Raw genomic sequence first — 25555 nt, 5'->3', positions numbered from 1 at the left:
TTCTTGAAGACACATACTCGTAATGTTATTATATTAATATATTGTTATTTTGTTCTTTATCCTAAAATTATGTAACATTGTGAGCTTATTTTAAACAGTTCACGCTTGACATAGTAAAAACAAATAAAAACTTTACTTTATTAGAATTATAAATTAAAGTAAATAATAGTTTTCTGGTAGGTGACCAGTCTTATAAAGTACTCGAGTAAAAGTATTCAAATACTTTTTAAAGACTCAAATAAGTATTTCTAAATACATTTGAAAAAAGTACTTGGTCACGGTATTTAAATACTTTTTTGAAAGCATCTGCATTTAAAATCAAAATAAATTTTTAAATAAATACTTTTTTTATCTTACTTTATTTACAGGGACGCACAAATTTAAACAAAATAATACAAATTGTACATCATTTTTATTTATTGGTCGTTCATCGTTGTGTATTGGTAAACGTAAACTGTAACATTTTTAGAAGTCTAAACTATCCATTTACTTGAATGTATACAGTCCGTCAATTTCCTAATAAAATTGGAAATACCTTTACTCAAATAGTCGATTTACGTATAATAACACATTGAAAAAAAAAAGGATTTGAAAGTATCGTTTATAAGACTATAGATACCACACAAGACAAGTACACATACAGTTTTAAAAATATTATAACGATGAGAAATTATTTGATAAAGGTTTTAAAAGCTATTTAACCAGTGGTTGACTTGGAAATAAAGTAGTAGAGGTACTCTAGCAGTCCAGCTACTTTTAAAAAAGTAGCGTCCCTAGCATTTTAATTACAAATTAATTACATAATGTAACCACAATTTTATTCATAAAGGACATATTTATATAAAAATCTTTTATGTGTTTTATTGAGTTTTAACACACAATTTTAAAATAAAAAATAACCTTACAGTTTAAAAATATAACTTAAATTAAAATACTGTTGGAATGTTAAGTTTTAAAATAATTCGTTTGTTAATATGAAAATAAATCAATTAAATCCATAAAATGTAGTTAAGCATTAAGAAATACGCATAATCGATTTTAAATGAAGGTCTGGCACATTATACAAAATCTCGTTAAGAACACACAAATATATATACTATAATATATTTAATTCATGTAGATATATTATTTCAATTTAATTTAATCATTATAATAGTATTAATACAGATACATAAAAAAAACGTAAAATACAAAGTTAGACGTTATATACACATATTATACAAATAACATTTAAACATTTACAAAATCTTTGCTATAATTCCTATACACTTAGAGACTATTAAACTATAAAAAAAAAAAAAAATAATTATATATATAAACATAGCATAATAAATTATTATTATTAATAAATAAAAGTTGGTTTAATAGTACCTTCTATTATGTTGTTTTAGATTTGGCAATAATTTCAGCCTTCTTATTCATCAAATTCTCATATTCTTTAAGGCATGTTTTTTTCTTCATCAGCAAATCTTTTTCAATATTCCTCAACCACTCGCACTCTTTTTTAGCAGCCATAAGTATGGTTACCTTAGATACCACACGTTTATTCATTTTAGAACTTCCACAGGTGTCTCTCAGAATATTAAATCCTGTGGCTAAGTGATCTCGTAATTTTTGTTCCTGGGCTTTTCGTGTAATCTTTCTTTTCGACGAATTTTTTTTCTGTGGTTTAGAACGTTGATTAATTTTAGGTAGAGGTTTTTCTAAACCATTTACCGTTTTCCTGGTCTGTATACTTATGCTATTGGCTGGGTTGTTGTTAATTCCTGAGACAACTTTGTTGCGAAGATCATATGAACCTTTAATAACAAAATAAAATTCAGTTAGTCATTAGATAATTATTTGATATTAATTTACAAAAATATAGATATTTACATTCTTTATTAATTTTCTCATGAGCTAATTGTTTATGGCCGTCATATTTTTCTGCATTTATAGGAGTTGAATTGTTCCTATCATTACAATCCATATCGCTCTTTTTGTGTGTTTGTAAAAATTCACTCCAATCTTCAACTCCGACAGAAATATTATCATCCTCGAAATCATCTTCAAAAATTGAACTATCGTATTGCTCTTCAAGTAATAATTGTTCAGCGAGTCCTATACATGGTGGTTCTGGATCAATTGTTTCAATTTTTAATATAGGTTCTGATTCTTGTTTTAACTCAATACTTGATTCAATTTTTGGTAAAACATAATTCATTGACATTTTCAATTAATACTGGAAAAATATAAAAAAAATTAAATATGTAATTTATCACTTAAAATAAACTATATTATTTATGCGGGTTTAATGTTTTAGACATAACTAGAAATGTATAACACAAACATAAAACGTATATTACCCATATATTATTCGATTGTCATATAGTATGCGGTCTTTTGCAAACAAATAAATAAAAAATAAAAAATAATATCATTCTACAAAAAAAGATAATTTAAAAAATTAAATAAAATTAAAATAATATGGTACTTATAGGTTATAAATTAGTCATTATTTAATTTCTGTATATTATTTGGTTAAAACACCACTGTAAATTATATGTAAAGATGATAAGTTATGGAAAGTAAAATTGGTAAAATATGTCAAAGTGTATGCACAAAAAAAAACGAAAATATGCATAAAAATTGTTATATATTTTTATACTATTATATATTTACTTTTTTTATTTGCTACGAAAATATGCATAAAGATTGATTTATATTATTATGCTATTAAATTATCCAACAACCAAAAAAAAAAAAAAATGCATTTATTATATAATAAATTAAATTTGTTGCATTGAACATTTTCAACGCTCAAACGACGACGATTATCCGAATAATTTTTTTTAAAAGGGGAAAAACTTCTATAACTAAACAATACGTATATTTATTTTCGTAAATATTATGACCATCGCATTTAATTATTATTTTTTTTCCTTCAATTATATGTGGTCATTGTTTCAGTGTGTAAAAATCGCTCACTTATGAAACTGCAGGTTTTGTGTTCAATTATTGTTTTATGAGATAAATTGTGTTAAAAATAAATACGAATTTACTAGAAATGCATTTATAAGCACAAAAGATCATTAATATGCTATTCTTGAAAAAAAAAACGTCAAAATATGCATAAAAATTACAAATATGAACTCACTAAGTTATAGAAAAAATTGTTAGCTCACCTAGCTATAAATAGAAAATATGGAAAAAAATATACAATTTCTGTTACTTCTCATCCCTAATTATATGAAATGTTTCTCAATTGTGTCTAAATTGTTGTGAAGAATGTGGAATATTGTGTTGTTTTATGTTAATTTGTGTAACAATTGCTCAAAGTACACATTATTCCCTAATATCTTCTATTATATCTCATAAAAGACAAAAATGCATAGGTAAAAGTCTCCTTTCTTTACTTCTTTCTTTATATACGTACTAACCTGGTGAACATTTGGTAACAGGTAATAGTCCACGGAAAAAGTTACAAAAATTTAGAGACACAGACAATCGTATTTATAAACTAATTGACAGATACGATAAAAATGACATTCCAACATTTATCAGGGGAATATCAAATAATATAGCGTTGAAGTAAAATTTTGACTATAATTGTATAATTAATTAATATTAATTGAATATATTATTATTATTATTATATTATATTTTTTTTTTACAAATGTATATAGTTTTTTAATCTCTTTTATATCTAAATAACTGACTATAATTTATATGTGTATTATTTTGTACTAAAATCCCAATTCGAATTATTACTATATACTATTATTATACTATTTTTATAGCCATGAATGTCGTTGAATTTGAATTTTATAAATTTAGTACTTATTAAAATAACTTAATATTTTTTTTTATTACACATAATATTGTACTAAAAGAAATTTTCATTATAACATGTATTTTGTCATTATCGCCGAAACGGCAGCGCCGAAAATATCTATCGCCGATACGGCAGCGTCGAAACGGCAGCGCCGAAAAGTCCCATTCCCGTACTAACCTATGTACGAATTGATATCACTTCCTCACTATTATGACATTAGGCATTTTCAATGTTTATAAAAACATTTTTATTAATTAAACAATTTTTGGTTAGGTAAACCGCATATTTTAAACAGCCTATATTATTCAATATAAATATTATGTAATAGGTATATTTATATATTGAAATAAGAAAAATATGAAAAGTGAACTAAAATGAAATTTAGTTGAAAATGAACTAAAATACACCAATACAATTAGTTATAGGCAGACTTGGGCATCATTCGAATAAAATTTTATACAGATGATTATTTAGATAATATTTTTTAATCAAATAAAAAGTTATTCAACTAATTTTCATAATAATTATTCGAACAATTTTTAATAATTTGATCTAAGTTAACAGATGGTTGGTATTTTGGTAATTTAAAATTTAAAACATTTACGTATTAAAAAACACTAGTTAGCATTTTATTTTAAGTTCACGATTGTAAATCTTCTTTTAATTTAAATAAATAGAAAAATACTATAAATTAAACAAATATAGAACTATCTAAAGAAGAAACTAAAGTAAATAATTCGAATAAATTTGTATTTAGTATTAGCATTATGTTATAAAAGTTATCAATTACATTTTTTATAATTTTTTTTTTTTCGTATAGTTATAAAAATAATCATTCGAATAATTATTTAGATAATATTTTGTTCTGCAACTCTGTTTGTAGGTGGTTTATATTCTGCAGGTTATAGGTGGATAAAACACATAAGTAGAGCGCAGATTTATATGCATTAAAAATCAACCAAATATGCGCTAAAAAATCTTAAATATGCATGTAAAATAAAAATATACATAAAAAATTAGCAAAAAAATTTATTTTTCGAATATTTAATTAATAAAATATATTTAAAAAATTACAGAACCCTACTATAGATACTTTTCTACAATTTTTCATTTTTTTCGTCATCTTTGTCATCTTGGTATACGTATTTTATTTCCCCGATTATAAAGGAAAACCGTTTATACCTACAAGTATACCTATTAATTTATTTTTGATATTAAACAAAATTTTAAAAAAAAACATCGAAATATGCAAAAAAATATGCACTAAAAAGTTTCATTTTTTAAATCTTTATGTCATGAAACAAATATTGTGCTCACTAAGCATATCATACGATTAAACAGAATAAATATGAAAATGCATACAAATCCACGCCCTACACATAAGTATCATATTATTTTAATATGTCACACGAATTTATAAGGCAAATACTTAGTATTATATAAATATGTAAAGAATACCTATACTATAAATATTTTATTATTACTTAAAATACTCGCGATCGTTTCTAAAAACTTGATAAAATAATGGTTTATTTTGATTTCGGAGACGTCGATGGTAGATGACAATATACACTTCGACCAGTAAATGTTAATAATATTACAAATGATTTACCTTTATCAATCAAGTTTGTAATATCAAAATAAAATGATTTTTATTTATATTAATCATTGTACTAACCGACTGAAAAGCGTTTCTGGAAGAGAGACTGGCGTATTGTCAGCAGTAGCGCGTTCAGTTTCTTGAATGCCGAAACTGACGGATGACGGAATATTACGGAAGTTAACTGGAAGCAGTGATAATTTTTCGGCACGGCTGTTGTCGCGTGGTGCTGATATTCGACGGTGGTTATTGGGCAGGTAGCGAGCAAGTGTCGCGAAAAAGGCGACTGATGACTGAAGACTGACTGCGATTGTGCGTGAATGCGCGAGCGAAATCAACGTTCTTCCTAATTATAGGCACTAATGATAGAACGGTCAGGTATATGGAATTGGCATTCCGTGGCTGATTAGAACAATTAGAGTAAGGACACCTTTTACGGACGGCAAGTTCGAAAAAGGTGGTGTTCGGTTTTCGCTAGGGCGCGCGCGCACTCTTTAGAATATCAGTCTATAGTCTATTCACAATAGATTATATATATATATATATATATATATACTCGGCGACCACCAGTTTTCGTTCGGCGGCGGTCAGACAACACCCGTTTGTCCTAACCTACCTGTATGCCTACTATGTTGTAAAGCCACGCCCATGCGCACAACTAGGCCGCCGAGTAATGATCTCATTGTGAATAGACTATAATATAGTTTTACACAATTCGCGAAACATTTAGCGATTATTTTTTTTTTTTTAATTTTTTAGATTTAATATTATCCTTGATTAATTTTTGTCTCACAACTAGAGTACATTATATTTATTTATGGTTCAATTGCAGAGAAAATGCTGAAAATACTAAGAGAAAAATTATAATTTCATAGAAAGTCTGTAATAGCTATTATTTGTTTGTTTAATGTGCGTAATAATTTAATAAAATCTAACCTTATATATTATATAATACACAAGGAAACAAATTACTTTTAATCAAATTAAATTTTGTAATAATTAAATAAGTATGTTTTTTTTTTATTAAATGGTACTTACATGTTAATATAGTTGTTTTGGATAAAAATAAAAAATATACCTAAATAGTCTTAACCAGATTCTCGTCTTAACTAATATAATTACCACTTGTATACTATTATCACCATATAATTAATATAGTATATGTAGAGATTGAGGTAGGAATACGATTCCACGCGTTTTATTTTTTTTAACACGTTCCCGCACGTTCTATTATTGTTAATTGAAATACAATAGGAATTGAGTACTTACAACGTTGTAGAATGTATTACTAAACAATCTGGTTCTACGTTTAAAGCCATCATTACAAAAAATAAATACCATGTAAAATTTAACCTAAACGACTTTGAGATCAACAGTTGAACAAATTTTTTTTGAAATTTTTATTAGCCGACGAATCGGTTACACGTTGTAAGCAGCGTCCCGTCCATGTAAGATTCGATTTCGTCGCCAGTCTCCGCACCACTTTCGTTAGATTGGTAAAAAATTGAATTTTCTTGTCAAGTTTAAAATTGATTGTACTTTAATTATGTGACGAGCTACGTCTTATATCTCGTTGCTAAATAAAATTAAAATAAACGGCTTGGATTTCGTACGACACACACGATCTTCGATAAAATATTACTGAATTTATCCATTTACAATATTCATAATATAATAAACACAATATATATATATATATTATATATATATAAATATATATCATATAATATACATAATAAATAATAATAATAATAATAATATTAATAATTAATTTTTTTTCCAGATATTTGTTCTATGTTAAATTTATTTATATTCTTTGAAGATAATAAAGTAGTATCTCACGACAAAATTATTCTAATTATTTTATGTATTCATTATAATATATTAATAAGATATTGCTACCGGTTAAGTGTGCCATCACCTAACTACTAACACATTTTGGGTAAAATACACATTGAATTTGTATTATATTTTTTTGTTTTAACTGTGCTACATATTTTGTATGTTATGTTTGTTATGTTATTAAATGAATAAAATAATTAATATAATTCAAGGTACAACTCAGTTCTCATTATTTAAAACAATATATATATATATATATATATAATAAGAATATCTACGTTGTAACTCAAACTATGTAGGTGGAACAAAAAATATTGATAGATAAGTCCCTTTCATACTAAACCGGTATTATTTATTTACAAATCAAATTTGTTCGATTGCACGAAAAATAACTCACCTTTAAATAATATTGCAGATGAAAAATAATTATAGGTACCCATGTTAACTTCTGGATTAAATGCACTATGATGTGAACACTACCACAGATGGGTTTAAAATAATATCGTACGACTCGTCCCAGTCGACACTTGTTTGTGTTATTAAATTCATTATTATACTAAGTAATAATAATAAATATGACATATAACATATATTATTATATAATATAGTCTATTATCGTTGTCGACGATCAACGACCGTCGTCATTTCGGGGAAAAAATAAATACCTACCAACACTAAAAATAAACAAAAATAAAAACCAGGTACCTGTATATCTATATATCTTTAGCTTCTCGCGATACTATATAATATTATGATCGCTTACAATAGACTTCGAGTCGCCAATCAAAATTCAAAGTGAACACTATATAATATTATTTTTCGACACCGGCGATCAGGGCAATGTTTGTGATGTCGATAACGTAAACGTGAAAAATATATGAATTGTAATGTGGCTAACTTCCATTGATATCGTTTAGATTATAAAAAAGCTTTTGGCGTCAAGTGCGAGCGCATGCACCTCTCGCACCACACTAGGCACGGGCACTAGCACTTCCAATATATACCGCTGGGCCTGTGACCTTACATCACAAATTTCTCTGTGTTCTTACTTATTTATTTATATTATCAAATGTATTTCTGATATAATTTGTCTATAACTCTCGCGTATAATTTGAACTGAATTGTTATAATATGTCTAAAGTAAAATGTAAAACTGGACAATATCGTCAACGACAAGAATCGGGTTAAATGAAGATGGACGAAACAATTGCATATCGTTGACAATAAGGTGTACCTATTGTCCTATTATAATACTTAAATAATATGGAGTTGCCATCCGTCCCCTATATATGTATCGGGACTGTCGCCGATATTGAGCTCTCTGTCCCGAAGTCCCGACAAAAGACCAATATGTGATTGAAACTGTGCATTGCAAATTTCGCTTTAATGTAAATAAATATATACTTATACAAATATATGCAGAAGTGTATATAAAGTATAATATTACAAATAATTATACGTTTAACATTTGTATAGGTTTTATAAACAAAACAGTAGTTTTTCAAATAAAATGTGTTATATTTTATATTACATTTAATTTTTTTTTTTTGAAGAATACACATCAATGCATCAATCTGAAAATAAATTATAATGATACACACAGAACACGAATATTATAACGTGCAGATTAAATTGAACAGATAGAGTGTTAACGTCATTCAAAAATGGTCTTACAATAAAAATGTAATACACACCATTGGATTTATAAAATAAGTTTGTAGAATACATATAAAAATACACATATTAGTACCTATACATTTATAATAATTGCTTAATGATTAATGATACAAAATATTGGTACAAGTACCTTTACTGTCATAGTGTCATTCACATTAGGTAAAATATGTCGTTTTTATTTTTTTATCTAATATTATTCTATCTTATTGGTATTTTCCCCTTTAATAATAATTATTGGATTGGAATGTTAAAAAAATAAGTCAACACAAAGCTAACCTACACCACAATCTTTGCAGGTTATAATATTATTATAAACACGTAACACTAACAACCTAAATTAATTAATTAATAGTTTTATTATTCAAATAACTACACTTAGATTTCTACACTAGAAGTACTTTCCTACTTAAATATAAAAGTTAAAAGTCAATAATTGATTGCGATTTTTTAATCGCTAAAGTAAAGTATGTCTAATAAATATGATTTGGATTTGAAGGCAAATGCATTTTTTTTTTTGGTAATGATAGAAAAATAATAATTTTTGTAAAAATATGTCAATATGTGTTTTATTTAATTTCGAAGACAATGGGTGAACATTATATACTTGCCTTATTTACCTATAAATGCATTATTTTCTTCATTTTTTAGTGTTTAATTATCAATTGATCATATAGTTTTATACATATTAACAGTTCGAATATATAAAAGCTTTCGAAGGCGGTGCATTTTCAGTGTTATATGTTTGAACTGTTTAAAGTTACCTTAATAGGTATGCTTTATTTTTGCTGTTAAACGTTCAATAAAGTTAATTTAACGTTTATTAAAATACATAAGCTATCTATAGATTGAAATGTGTTCTTGCTATTGGTTGTTTGTCAATTAAAGCTTTTTTAAATTTTAAATGTTTTTTTTTTTTTATTGTTTGTGTTACCTTCAAATCCAAATCCTACTAACAATTAATACTTATTACTATTATTACCTATAGTTATTTTAATCGATTTTTACGAAAAGTAAGTAATAAAGATATTTGTTTTAATTGTTTTAAAATTAATTTTGTTATTATACACATCATATTTTAATATATTTTAATATGAGGAGAAGGTGTATAGGACTACACAACGGGATATAAAAAGAAATGGAAACATTAAACTTTTATAAGTAGGTATACAGACTACAGAATCCCCATATTTATTTACTTTATTACTTATGTTTTATTTTGTCAACAATTCGAGCACTGCCTACACAATAACATATTATTTATACTCGCAGTGCCTAATATTTAAAGGTAGACCCTTAATTTGCCTAAGTTCATGTTACCACACACGACGCAATAGGTATTGTCCTCTTCCACAGCATCCGCTTTCGGGCATCGGCTAACATTGTCTGGGACACATGTCTCTATCAAGTGGCGACACGGCAGATTTATAAAATAATTTCCGCCCACGCATTCTGGCTGCTTCCAAAACGAACCGTCTGGCTGAAATACCGGCTTCATGAAGCCGGTAATCAACGTCCTGCAGAGCGGGCAATCACGAATTGCGAACGAGCAATCCACACAGGTCACAATATGTGAACACGACATCAAAGCGACGGCGCGCTTCTCAATGCTGCACACGGTGCAATCATTTATGGTGGTCGCCGACAAGGCAACTCGCAATTCGCTGCAATAATAAATGTTATATTATATTTAATATTAGAAAATATAAAATTGAAATTTGTTTTTTATCTTACGTATTACCTATAAAGTCTATATACGTGTATTAAACTCTGTATACTTCTGTGTGTACAGCATAACTATTTTATAAATTATAAACAATTTATACGACGTATAATATTCAAAATAAATTAATTTTATCTTGGTTGAATTGCATTCCTGGGTTTTTATTGCGACATAGCGGTTAGCCGATCGATTAACCAAGTTAGGCTTGCCAGATTTGCAATAATTAGTCAAAAAAATTGAATTCGATTTAAAAAAAATATGGTGTACTATACATAATACATGTTTTGATCAAATATTGCAGTATATAATAAAATTCAAAAATATGGAGCGTTTTTAGTTCACAAAATGTTTAGATCGGTATAGTCTCTTGTGTCTTGTACTTTAAATTAATAAGAAAAATTAGTGAAAAATAACCAAATTTAAGATAAATATCATAGTAAATTGGGACCGACGAGACTATAATATGATCTATAATACAATTTGTCGCATGATGTTTATTATTATGTTTATATTATCATTTCCATTATATTAATTTGTATAACTCTTTTTGAGCTATTTTTAGGTATGACAAATTTTTAATTTTAATTTTACCTTTTTTTCTATAGTTGCTAATAAAAAGTAATAGTATTGGCTTGGTCAAAATTCTTGAAAACTTAATACAAGATCTCTTACAAGTTTACTTACAAGTCTTACAGGTTTTTATAACCGTAAAAATACAATGGTGCAATTTTTTAGATGCATTTGAAATTAGAATATTAACGTTATAATTGTTAGTAAAAACCTCAAATAAGTTTTGAAAATTGAACACAAGATTCCTCATAAATTTATCACACCTGAACAGTAAAATATAATAAATATAAATAAAGGCAACACAGTAAAAAAACGGTGCCCACTAGCCGACCCCCCTTTTTTTATTATAACTCGGCAGCGAAGAATAATTCAGCTAATACCCATGTGACCATGTTGCATTTCGACAATTTTATACACCGATTAAACGACTATACACGAATCAAGTGCCAAATACGGAAAAATATTTACACTTCACCCTCATCCAGTTACACCGCGCCGTTACGGAATCATATAATATACTCACGTTTTTTTTCGACCGGTCATGTCTTTGCACATGTCGAAAAACTCTCCTACGGGAGTAGTCGGCGGTTGCAAGTCCAACTCCGGATCGATGGCGGCCGCCGCGGTTTGCTCGTCCATCTGTCCATTGTTCCTAGGGCGGAAGTGGTACATCGATTCCTGGACCTGTTTAACGTAGTCCATGCCCATCTTCATCAACAAGAACCTGCACGACGGCGACTTCTTGGCGTGGTATCTCCACGGGTCGCTGGCGACTTCGGCGCTGAGCGTGACCGCGTGGTGGCAACTGAAACACGTGATCCTGTTGTCGGTGACCGGGCGGCGCGTGAAGTCCTTGAGCGCTCTCTTCAACTCGCGCCAGTCCGTTATCACTTTCTGTGTCGGGAACGTGTGGTAACCGGCCTGGACCATCCTGTTGAGCGCGTCGTCGTCGAAGCGCGGGCGCTTGCGCGGCCGCAACACCACGTACAGCGACACGCGCCTGTTACGCGTGAACGCCGAGAACGGCAGCTCGTCGAACCGTTTCGGGCGGACGATCAACAGGCCCAGCTTCGTCAGTACGGTCTCGGCCACGGACTTGTGCAGGAAGTTCACGTACTCGTCGCGGTCGCACTCCCTCGCGAACTCCGTCAGCGGTTTGAGGTACCGTCCGTCCATGGACATCTCGCATTCCGCCACGTGCAGGCGCAACAGCTCGTAAACGCTCATCGTCGACATTCCCGCCCGTCGTATGGACGACTTGCACCGGAGGCACTCGTACACGGAGACCGGCGCCTTGACCACGTCCAGTCCGCACGCCGCGACCAGCCCCATCAGGTCGTTGGTCATCCTGAACGTGTTCCGGGGGTTGTTGACGACGAACGAAAACCGCCCGCCGTTGGTCGGCGTCGGCTCGCACTCGAAATTCGCCGCTATGATGGTGTGCAGCAGCGGTCCGGTGCCGTGCGCCTGCAACAGTCGCTCGGCGTACGGGCGCACCACGTCTATGGGGAACGCCTTCAACCGATGGTAGTTTGTCTCGTGATAATCGTTGGACCAGCTCACTTCCGTGAAGCTTCTTTTCATGAACAATTCCGTGTACGCGTAGAACACGTCGTCGAAACGATGGCTGTCGTACTTTTCCACTTCGTCGGACATATTGCGTTGTTATAATATATTCGCTCTATTATCCGGAAAAATGCCTGGGGAGAGGGGATTTATACTGATGCGTATACCTACCACTGTATTGACGAATATACGAAAGGAGATGCTGTACGGTATCGGTTCTTCTTGGTGACCGGTTATAGCGATGACGGTGATGGCGGCGGTGGTGATGGTGATGCTCTAAACGAATACAATATTAATAGAATAATAATATTTAATAGCACAAGCACATACACAAACGTTAATATTATACGCATTTCAGTCAACTGCAGTGTTTATGTTCGAACCACTGATAATATTAATAAGTCTATCAATATAATATAATCGTGACATGCAAATGTATAATACTATATAGGTTTAAAAATATATATTTTTTACGACGGCGCCGTAATATACGTTCTGTTATTGGAAAAGGTTTCTACTGGTATGCGGTGTTGAAAATTATAAGTAAGTAATTTTTAATGGTACTGTACATGTACAAAATAAATTAAAGTCGATTATGTTTTTAAACTATTATTAATTATTCGATAAAGTATTTTAATTAGATTTTTTGTAAATTTGAGAAACACGCGCCGGATACTGTATTTTAATATTCGCAAATCTACATTAAATAGCGCATTAATACTTTCGTGTTTTCGTGTACTAAATAGTCAATTAGTGGTTATCCTCTTATTTAAAAAGTAGTAGAAATGGAATTTTTATTTTGTTAATAGTAAAATAAGTGGATAAACCTATAGAGGGAAATGAAATGTTTTAATATGTTCAAAGTTGTGAATTTTAGTTAATAACTATAACTGTTGATTTTTGTATTCATTATTTTCAATTTTGGTTGATTTTTTGTGATTGACAATGTAAGGCAAATGTCCAAAGTTGAACGCTTTGGTGAATTTAAAAAGAACGCAGAAACTTAAAATGAAAGTAAATAATTAGAAATAATATTTCCAGAAATTGAATCATATTTCTAAAACAATAATTGTGGAGTACACGCATCGTTTTATAAAACGATCATTTCTATCGAACCACGATCCATCATGTTGCTCTAAATAAATAATTAGGGCTATGAAAAAACATTGCATTAAAATCTCTTTAAAAAAGTACACAGTTTTATACTATAAATATTATAGTATAAAATTAACTATAAATTCCGTTAAAAAACACTAAAAAACTTTATAAATGCATTTCAATCTTAAAAAATACAGTATAAAATTCTAATGCACACTAAAGAATAAGATTTAAAAAATATAAAAATCTATCAATTGTAATATATTTTTAATTAAAGGTATTGTACATTAAGTGTAGCATGCGTATAGTGTAAAATATTTATAATACGAAAAATAAAAAATAATATCATTAAATGTGTATAAATAATTTGTATTAACAGTAATGATTATAAATATCAAAAAAGTAATAAAAAAATTAAAGTTTTAAAATTGTTCATTCAAGTTTAAATACCGATTTGGAATGTTGTGAAGAAACTATGCTATATAATAAATTAAAAATAATGCAATTTTTCTAAAAATGCATAGCTCTATAGCTGCTCTAGGCACAATAAGTACTTGTTACGTAAATGAACTATGACAAACCGCCTTGGTCGACGACGCTCGAAATAACCATCATACGCTATTAATCTATTTCATTCCTATAATATTTTGTAAATATTGTTATGTATGTACTACCATTGATTATATAAAGTAAAGTTTAGTTGTTTAGTTTTAGTTTTTGAACAATTATATTATAGATAAAATTTCAAATTTATTTTAAATAGCAATTTTATTTAGTAGTATACTATATATAGACAACTAAACTTATACATATAATAATGATTTTCAGCATTTGCATATTATTATTAATTAATTCAATGCCTGGCTTTATATATTTTTAATTTAAATGTTTAAAATATTTTATGTTATATATTTAAAGTATAATATTTAATGAAAAACTTATTCAATTGTACATTAGTATAATTAATCGGTAAAAATATAGTATTGTTAGTATAGTATAGTTTGTTTTTAAATATTTAAACAATTTATTAATATAAAATTAAACGATATAATATGTAGGATACTAGGGGATGTTACATTGTTGAAATGTGCTTAGATTACAGTTATGTTTGTTGAGTATAATACAGTGTCCCTAAAAAAATATTTTTTTAAATTAATTAAAAAAACACTTTATTTTTCATACAAATACAAAAAATAATGTATAAAGTTTCAGTACAACATCTGGTTTACGTATGAAAACCAATATCATTCGATTATCCTCCCCTAGCTTATTGACAGACTGAAGTGCGATCAAGAAAATTGACAACAACTACCTCTTGATATCTCTGGTGAGTTTTAGGTGGACGCCTTAACCTAACCCTGGCTTTTGAGATCAACAGTTAACCAGCTTTTCGAGTTTTTTATTAGCCGACGAATCGATAACACATTGTGAGTAACGTCCCATCCGAGTAACGAAGTCGTCACACTTGACAAAAACTGATGACACAACATCAGAATGAAATGATAGTAGATTAAAAAAATGACGAAAACAATGTTGTAAACATAAAAACGAAAAATTAGCAACCGATTTAAAAAAGCGTTCCTTTTGGGACACACCCTGTACAAACACACATATATAGTATAGTCTAGTTCTAGTCTAGTCTAGTCCAGTGTCTCGCGCAGTATAACAAAATAGAGGTAACCGAAAAAATGCATAAATTTAAAGTGAAATATATGTGAATTGATCATTGCTATCAGTTATGTGAAAAAGGACTAGTATTCATAAAATTTTCCCCGAGATACTAAATCGTCATACATACACATTGATTATATTATTAATATTATAACATCTATAGTATAGACTATAGACTATAGAATATACAAAGTATAAATCATTTATAATTAGGTACGTCAGTTATATTTTGATGCACAAAGTTTAATGACCTAAAAATAAAGTTCCTAAAAAATATCTATATGACTATATATTTGTATCGGTTATCATGGTATTCTTGTAATAACCATAAAGATATATTAACATTTATTTTTGATGAATTTATAAACAAAATTTAATTTATAGTTACCACGAAATATACGAATCATATTATCGACGATTTATCAAGAATAATAGTTTCAAGAAAAACAAACTGGTAACCAGTATAAAATTATATACTTTGAAAAAATAGAAAACGAATAAAACGCGATTTTTATATTAAATCAAATTGATGTATCTATAGTATTTGTATAAAAGAATCTTATACAATAAGTATTACGTTTTGTAGATATATACTCATATATAATAATTGTCTTTAAGTTAATTTAATATGAAATTATATGAATATTGATATTACTTTGAAACGACAATAAGTGTATTTTTTCGGTCTGTTTTTTTAATGAAAATACCTCTCCTCCATACACCAAGTCTTAATTAGCACAGGTAAGACAACTAACAATAGTAAAGATATGTTTTCTCTGTAGCATCAAACTGTGTAAAGGGGTAACCGAATATGAAGGAGTCCTAGTGGTTAATCAACTGTTATAGGACACGGAGCTATTAATATTATATTTTAGATGATTTATCTTTTTAAATCATTTCAACTATTTTTTACACTTTTACAGTATATTTATAAAACAAACTTAATTTCAACATCAAATTACAAAATTAATAATTTGCTTAGCTCCATAAATTATTTATGAAAATGTAAAAGTTCCATTGATCATTATTCATTAGGCGAACTATTAGTTATAATTACGCATGAACGCGCGTTTGAATATGCAATAATGTAATTTTATTCTGTCAAGTTTGATTTTAATACAAATTAAATAATGAATACATACTACATAGGTAGTACCTACCTCTGATTAAGCATAAATTATTAACAAGGATAAATTATGTATTAAAAATTAATACATTACGAATATGTACTTCTTGAAATATTCATGATTTTCAAGAAGAAAATGTAAGTGTAATTATTTAAATTACTTTAATATAGCTAATATAGGTAGATATTGGCATAATGTATACAGTATATGTCATGTTATAAATATACACTTAGGTTTAGACATTTAGTGAAGAATTTGAGACTTATAATAAATTCTGACGAGTCATTCTGTAAAATGAAAATACAATTTTCCATGTACAACGAGCACTACAAGCGCTTATTGTTATAATAGTGTAATAAGTACTCTGTCCATAATATTAAATGTATAAAATCATTCAAGTTTAAAAACCAATTCGCAACATTGCTGTAAAATGTCTGTACTCTCAATTATCGTTCTTATAAAATATAAGAAATTAATGGTGTTTTACTATTAAATATATTTTTTTTTATTGATATGACAAGATCGAAGGTCCGAAAGCCGATTGCTTAATCATCTCTCTAGTCTCTAGTCAGTTCGCCACTGTTAAAATGGAACGGTGCGGGATATAGACGCCAACTATATCCGGACCGGAAGTTTACGCTTAGACACCGCGTTCAGACATTGCGATGAAAATTTACCTTAACATAATTACCATGATAAATGACACCAAGCTTCTGTTTAAATAACGATATAATAATATAGTAGAAGATTAATTAATTTAACGTCGACATATTTTAAACAGTTAATATAATTAATCTTAAGAATTTCAATTATAAATATAGTAAAGTTATATATTAAATATTTTCTATAACTATATACCTATTAAAAAGTAAATCAAAACATCATGGTAGATCTGTATAATTAATTATTACCAAATTAAATACCATATTTTTATCATACTAAAAATAAGTTTGGTAGTAAATACCAATGTTTTTAGTAAATAACATCTTAATTCTATATAAATTCAGCCATTTTTTTGTTTGTGATTAGAAAATAATGTAAAGTTTTACTTTTAATGTAATAAAATTATTTTTTATGCATATCTCTATAATTATATAGAGTAAACAAAAATTGTATGACTCTAAATCAGTTATTAAGTGTTAAAAAAAAAAAATAGCTGAGTTTCGGTTATAATGATTTTAATAATAATAATACAATTAATATTATAATACCTGAGCAATACGATTAATTGTTAATAACTGCACACTTACTGCAGCGACACGATTATGTTCACGTACGTACACACAGGGTACCTGTAACGGCTCAATATAGTTATGTTTATAAATTTATAACTATTTCGTTATTACACGTCTTGTTTATGTAATTCCTTCTTACGGTGTAGTGTACGTCGATATCCTATCATCGCATCAGAGAGTGCCCGGGATCTGACGACAGCAACGCCAAATCCCGACAGTGGCGGATGTGGGCAGTGAGTTCCACGGGAATAATGCGACGCCTGCGAATTGCGACGTCTACGCACATTCTACAGGTCCGCCCCTATAGGTAAACCCGTGCGGGACCGGCGAAGGGTGTGACGAGCTATGATTTTACCGGGGAAGCGGTCCTCGGAAACACCGAGACGGGGTGAAGTATTGATCCGCGGCCAATTTGTAAAAGGGGCCGAGTGAAAGTCTATATTACGCGTAATAACGGCCTCGCGAGGTCGTTGCCGATCCAGCTGATTCCAGCCCGCGACGATTGATTGCCGGGTCGGTTCGGAGGTGTCGCTCCGTTCAGACTCACTTTCGATAACAAACTCCCATTTGTGTTGCTGTTATTTTTATTTTTATTATTATTATTATTATTATTATTTTATGATGGATTGAGTGCTGTCCACATATTGTACGAATATACGGTTTCGCGATGAAAGAGAGTAAATCGTTTTCAACACTAATATTGTTTTAGTAGCCGAGTGTACGTCTATAATATAATAATACACACTAAAATATCATTGTTTATACTGGGTATATAAATATATAGGGCAAGAGCGGCACCCAAGGGAGTGGCTAATAGTCGGGCCCGGTGGTAAACTTTTCTCCTAAATTGCGGCCCGCGTGTATTTTTAGGGTACACAGTAAACACACTAATGAAAAATATAAAACTCGATATAAAATGTTATTTATTAAATGACTTTGTTAAATTTAATTTTCCTTCCTACTCTACGCCTAAACCGTTATTGCATTACAAGATAACTACAGGCAGATTGAAAATGTTATATTGCAATTTTTAATTAAATGTTCGACCTTTTTTTTTATTAAGGCACTGATAAATACTTGTTTGACACACTCTTTTAATACATTTAAATTTCTTAATATTCAATTGTTGATAATATTAAACAGTCGACAATAATATAATATTATGTTGTAAACGTGTGTGATGATTGTTGTTGTTATTTAACGGGTGATGTTTATGTATAGATATAATATAAAGGTATAATTGTATGATAGAAACATATTAAAATGGTAAATATTTATCAGGCTGTAACGATTTCAAACTACTTGCAACTTTAAAAAAATGTCACCTTTATACTTTACTGTTAGTAAATTTGACCGGTGACTTGGGTCCCGATTCGGAAATGCAAGTTGGCTATTTTATTAGGTATAGATAAATTATACCATTTTATCATGATGTCCCTTGTCATTGAAATCTATGGTTATGATTGATTTATTAGAATGCATATTATTTACACCGACATATTATTTTCGTTATTTTAAATTAAAAATAAAGTGAAAAATTATTAACTAATTCATAAAACATGTGTTTACTATGCGTTATTTTATGAAATAACGAATTAATTTATAAATCAACGAAACAGTAGTTATTGGTAATACTATTATATATTTATACTTAAACTAGTTATTTAACACCGCTCTATTCGTTAAAATTACCAATACATTGTACAAATTGTTATTTATTATACCTATATTAGCTATATTACATACATTTTCAGTCATTAGATAAGATTGACATCCTAGATCAATCATCCTATACTACTCGTTGGGCATATTATGCTGTATATTTAAATATAAACTATTACTTCTAGTTGGTAGGTATGGCCATACCTAATACCGACAGGTTTTAGACCCTCAGATACGATACAGATTGGGTACCTATATAATAATATATACCTATTAGATTAAAATAAATATATTTACAAAAAATGAAAATACTGTTTTATGTGATTATTTTCCCGAAATTTAGTGATGCAAACGATAAATACGTACCTATATACCTACTTGTATTTTTATCACTGTTTACGGTAATACTATACAATATTAGCTTTGTCTAGCTGATGTAATTATTAATTAATTATAAAAAAATAAGAATAGGTTTTTCAAAATATTTTATTAAAATCAATAAAATCAAAACTATTTTTAGGTATTATTATTTATTTTAATATAATTTATATGTTTGACTGTGGAGAGATTTGTACCTACCTTTTTTTTTATTGAAATATATCTACAATTTATACATATTTTGTACGAGTATGTTTACTCATTGGTTTAGTGACAAATAAAAATAGTTAACATTAATCGTGAGATTAGGGACGATACCCAGTGTTATCCTACCTACTTACCTACTAATGTTTTCGTAAAATAGACCGCATATTTATAGAACTAAGTATTAAGGAGGCGGTAATAGCCGATATATATAGGTAGTATTTTCGTTTCAGTGACACGATATTCGCACCACTAATAGGCTCTAGCAGGGGCGTATACAAGACGGATTGTGGGAGTTAGATCGGCCCCCATACGCTTTTTTTTTAATTCATAAAATAGTATTCGTAGTGTAAGAGTGTTACAAAGGTAACATAAAAAAATGGATAAGTTTGTAATAAATTTTAATTGCATCCAAAAGAAAGACGGCACACTGTTAAACTAATAACTAATCAATAAACGAATATTGTATTCATTGTATATAATATATATATACATACATATTATTTTATATTTTAAACATAATATTATTAGAAGAAAACAATTTGACTGATCAGTGGCCACTGGCCACACGGACCGTCGCCACCGCCGCCTCTAACAGCGTGCGACGACGCCCGCATGTCCGTCGGCTAATATTGTCCTATACATTAAAAAAGGTTTTAAGAAGATGTAACACGATAGTACCTGCCCTACCTTTTTACGTGCGAAAACCCCAAAACGGTTGTGCTCTAGTAATTAGCTCGATTGGGTCAGTTTCACCTTTTCACTTGCAAAAAACACACCACCGTGCTCAAGCCTATAATTTAGATATTGACCTAATTGGCATTATAAAAATGTGTCATATATTTTTCTTTATAAACATATTTTCTCAATGTGTATAAAATAAATACTTATACAATTTTAATATTAGTATTTATTATATAAATTGGAGAAAAACGTTTATGAAAAAAAAAATATGACAAATGCTTATAATGCCATATAGTCATGTATTAATATGCTATTATACTTTAAACTTTATTATACTACTCGAACTTTTAACTTCGACTCCGACTTAACCAAGTTCGACTATATTTTTAAATAGTGCATTGAAAATTGTTTAAAAGTTTAATATTTATATTATAGACTCGAGCGCAATCGTCGTGTGTTTTTTGCAGGTAATAAGCTAAAACGAGATCAATCATGCTAATTACTAAACCGCAATTATGGTTCATCGGTTTTAAGAAATAAAAATATAATGTACGAATCGGTTTTACTTTTACGTATATTTATACTAATATATTATCAATGTATAAATACATATCATTCTATTATATAAATAATATTATAAATGCAATATATTTGTAAAAAAATATATCAACTTACCATAATACCAAAAGTAAAATAAATTAAATAATAGTAATATCAAAAAAAAAACATTTGAAATATATATATGGTGATATACGCAATACGCTGACAATTATTTCGATTATTATTATTATTATATTACTCTACGATTAGAATAATATTTCGTGTATAATGCGTATATATTATTGAATTAAAATTTAACACATCCATTATAGTGAACCACTTAACTAAACAAGTAAATAAAAACGACATTGCACAGCCGAAGTCCTCCTTTTTATGTGATGAAAACATTATTGCTTAATAAATTATGATTATAGCCTTCTCGGTACCTTCCCGCGCAAAACAATTTTTACTATATATTTTACATTTGTATGACGGATACATGCGGGTGTAACGTCCTCGTAGTTATGAGTATATTTTTTTGGGATTTAATGTAAAGATTGAATATATTGTAACTATATCTACAATATAAAAAAAATTATTAAAAAATACTATAAACAAAGCTCAGAGTGTTGATTATTGTATAATGTATAAATATAGGTAAGTTCTTCTATAACATTAAAAATATACACATTCTAATGGGTAATATATTTTGACAAGAGAGAGGAGAAATTTTAAAATATCTTGACTTACCCTTACGCAAATGTCTAGTTTTACCTATGAATAGGTAAAAGGTAATAGGTATGTATTCAATTTTAAATATATAATTTGAAAATGTATAATATGTATCTACATTAATGGAAATAAAATTGAAATTATTAGTAATAACTAGATAGTTTATGCAATATTTAGTTCTAATTTAACAATCTTATTTTTATATTACTTGATATAAATGTAGCATCAATTTTTAGTATCTATCGATTTTTGGAACGTAATCATTATAGGCTGTAAAAAATGATAAGACGCAAGATGGTTTGACCTGTTTATGACCTTTTTAATCCGCTCGCAAATTATCTATTAAATATAGTTTGGAATCCAAGTATAGTATGCACTATTCGAAACATTGATTAATCCTTTTTTTTCGTAGTTATCTAAGGACACAACTAATATTTAGTCCCCTAGAAAGGGGTTTGGCTCCTTGATCCCCACTCCCATTAAAATGAATGTATACATTATTTTAAATACTTCTTAAATATTAGTATATTATCCACTAAATAAGTTGGTTTATATCAGTATAAGCAAATAGATTTACTAGAATTTTACCTACATAAAACATGGGCTATGGCTAACTTGTTGGCTGTGAAGTTAACTATATTATAGTTTATATGCGAAAACCTAATCAAGATAAAAGTAATTATTATCTATTGCACTCTCAATACAAATTTCCAGGTATGCCACTGAACCTTACATTGAAAAATTATTAATTCCATAAATAAGAAAAAAGTTAGATTATTACCATGAGGAACTCATACGTATAATAGACATACCAAGTGTTTTATTTTAATATTAATAAGAAAATGTTAATCGTTAACCGCAGAATGTGTGTATGATCACTATAATATTATATTCAGTTTTAAAATATTAAAATATGTAAATTGTACACAAATTCATATAAACATAGACTTTATATTATATGAAGTCCATAGATATATTTGGACCGACTGGCATAAGCAGATTAACATAAATTAATTTTAAACCGTTCACCATATACGTTTATCAATCGTAAATATTTTGCAGGACGACAAAATGATCGCCTAGACCAATTATTGTTCTACATTGCCGATTATGTCTTCTAAATTTTATTACTTTTCCTGGTTTGTAGTTTAATTACTTAATAGTTTAGTAATTGTCATACTGTCATAGTATACATTCATAAAATAGATAAGTACTATAATATATATTATATAAAATCTGTTTAAGTTATGTAATGACGTAATGAATTCTAATTACAAAATTATAATAATAAAAATAATATCTAGAAATTATATTAATGATATCAACACAAATATAGCTGATATTATTCGTAACATTGCATATAAATTTCAATATTATAAATTAAACTTTTAAATTTGAAATATTTCTTTGTAATATACTAATACTACTGTAAATTGGCATGACAACCGAGGGAGGAGTCGGGGCATTTACCCCCCCCCCTTAACTACAAATTTAATTTGAACATTTTAACTTTTATTATTATTTAAATAAACTTTTCATTAATATTTTAACTTTAGTATAAATTTATTTTTTTATATAATTTTTACTTTTTACTTTTATTTTATAGTTTGTAAAGCATAAGCTTTTTTCAATTCTCTTTTTTGTATTTAATATAATTATTCCTCTCCCTGATAAATATCACGTAGGAGCCCATTTAAGTTTATAGGCTTAAGTTTTTATTATTATTATTTATTTTTCAATTCACTATATCAATTTTAATTATATTAAAATAGATACTATAGCTCGTAGATAATCTCGTAAATTACGATAAATATTATTTCGGTAAGCTTTGGCGGGATGACTATATTGTGATGAATTGTTTTCTGGTAAATTGTAGCGGTTATTAAATATTGAAATGATATAAGACACCGACATAAACATGAATTAACGAGTGAAAAAGTATAAAGTACAATACAAACATGAAAAAATTATTATTAATTATTACGTACTTTATTTACGATATTTATTTAGCTCGCGTGAATCGGAATCGTGCTTGTATGCATGTATTCGAAATCATCTGGAACCACGCACAAACCGGCACAAGTTTAGACTGATATTATAGTATAAAAACGACTTAAGAGTGTGTAAAATGTATCGACCTTTATACGTAAAACTTGTAAAACCTATAAGGTCATAAGATTACCTTTTAAATGCGTTTATTGGTTTGAACTGTTTGAAGACGGCAACAGATGGCGATTGCGGCAGCAGCTGTATTTGAGTTGTCAAAGCCTTCTATGACTTACTGAGAGAGTGAGGACTGAGGACTGTAAATAATCCGATCGATTGGCGATTGCGCATTATCGTATAATTTTCCAGTGTTACGTCATGTGAAGAGCATTATTGTCGTATAGTGAGAAACGAGATTTTTATCCCTAGTCCACACTTAACATCAAATAGAGATATATTTGTATAATAGCTAAAATACCGTGTACCTATACTTTCAACGAATAAATCATAGAAAAGCGGAAACTTGCTTGAACGTTCAAATTGTTAAGAATCGAGTAAAATACATTCCTACTGATATCGATACACATTAAATCTAGTTTGAGATATACATTTAATTATACAATGTTGATGTTTATCCTAGTATTACGAGTTAAATTACTCAATGGGAAAGGGGGGGGGGGGGTATTTAAAAATGTCACTAACAACACATTTTTTTATTTATTTATACAATAGTTTGCGAAAACCTACAATATCTTACAATGTACAACACTCATTATTTAATACTTACATATATACTATGTGCATTAATTATGTCTAATCATCAAGTTTTTTATCATACGATAATTTTATAATTTACCTATTTAGGGTATTTATAAAAAAAAATGAATAAGTGAATTTTTATATTTAATTCTACATTTCTATAGTTAATTTCCTAGTAACAGCACCATCAACCAAAGTCCAAAACAATGTTTACACATTACACGACATTTGACCATAAGCCACGATAAAAACTTAAAACAAGATTTAAAAATAATATTAAAATAATTCACTTAGTTAAAAATTAAGTATATGATAATCTCGTACTAATACTAATACGGGGCTGTATGTAAATTGGGTCCGCGATAATTTTTGTTCATTTTGAAAACGGTAAGTCGAGAACCAGGGTATAAAAAGTAGTAGGTAAATTGAATCCCAGCTGTAAACCATTGGCTCAACTAGGTCTATAACATTAAAAACTTAAAACATAAATATTTAATAATTATACAATTATTATTATAGTCATTATTTACACAACAATTCTGTTACGATAATACGTTATACCGCGTACGCCGCCCGAACACCAATTAATTCTACACATCATGTTAGTGTGTGTGTGTGTGTGTGTGTGTGTGTGTGTGTGTGTGTGTGTGTGTGTGTATAGACAGCTATTCTTATCGCGGATTTTATTAC

General features: G+C 28.7%; 2 protein-coding genes across 3 annotated transcripts; both read right to left on the bottom strand.

Moving 5' to 3' along the window:
- Positions 1-1287: 1287 nt before the first annotated feature.
- Positions 1288-7772, bottom strand: LOC132927456 (uncharacterized). 2 transcript variants are annotated; one of them, XM_060991995.1, is made up of 4 exons: positions 7654-7772; positions 5493-5773; positions 1876-2221; positions 1288-1799 (listed from the first exon to the last, which is right to left on the bottom strand). In XM_060991995.1, the coding sequence occupies exons 3-4, from the start codon at positions 2207-2209 to the stop codon at positions 1378-1380; spliced, it is 756 nt and encodes a 251-aa protein (XP_060847978.1). In that variant the 5' UTR covers positions 2210-2221; positions 5493-5773; positions 7654-7772; the 3' UTR covers positions 1288-1377. The 2 variants fall into 2 exon arrangements, with proteins under 2 accessions (XP_060847978.1, XP_060847977.1); XM_060991994.1 differs by lacking the exon at positions 7654-7772 and having other exon boundaries at positions 5493-5886.
- A 2263-nt stretch (positions 7773-10035) lies between these two features.
- Positions 10036-24246, bottom strand: LOC132926766 (uncharacterized). Its single transcript, XM_060991156.1, has 3 exons — positions 24109-24246; positions 11747-13065; positions 10036-10594 (listed from the first exon to the last, which is right to left on the bottom strand). The coding sequence occupies exons 2-3, from the start codon at positions 12877-12879 to the stop codon at positions 10213-10215; spliced, it is 1515 nt and encodes a 504-aa protein (XP_060847139.1). The 5' UTR covers positions 12880-13065; positions 24109-24246; the 3' UTR covers positions 10036-10212.
- Positions 24247-25555: the final 1309 nt, after the last annotated feature.

This window comes from Rhopalosiphum padi, chromosome 3 (genome assembly GCF_020882245.1).
Source record: "Rhopalosiphum padi isolate XX-2018 chromosome 3, ASM2088224v1, whole genome shotgun sequence".
Taxonomy (NCBI): Eukaryota; Metazoa; Arthropoda; class Insecta; order Hemiptera; family Aphididae; genus Rhopalosiphum; species Rhopalosiphum padi.
This window is presented reverse-complemented; position numbering and strand designations above follow the sequence as displayed.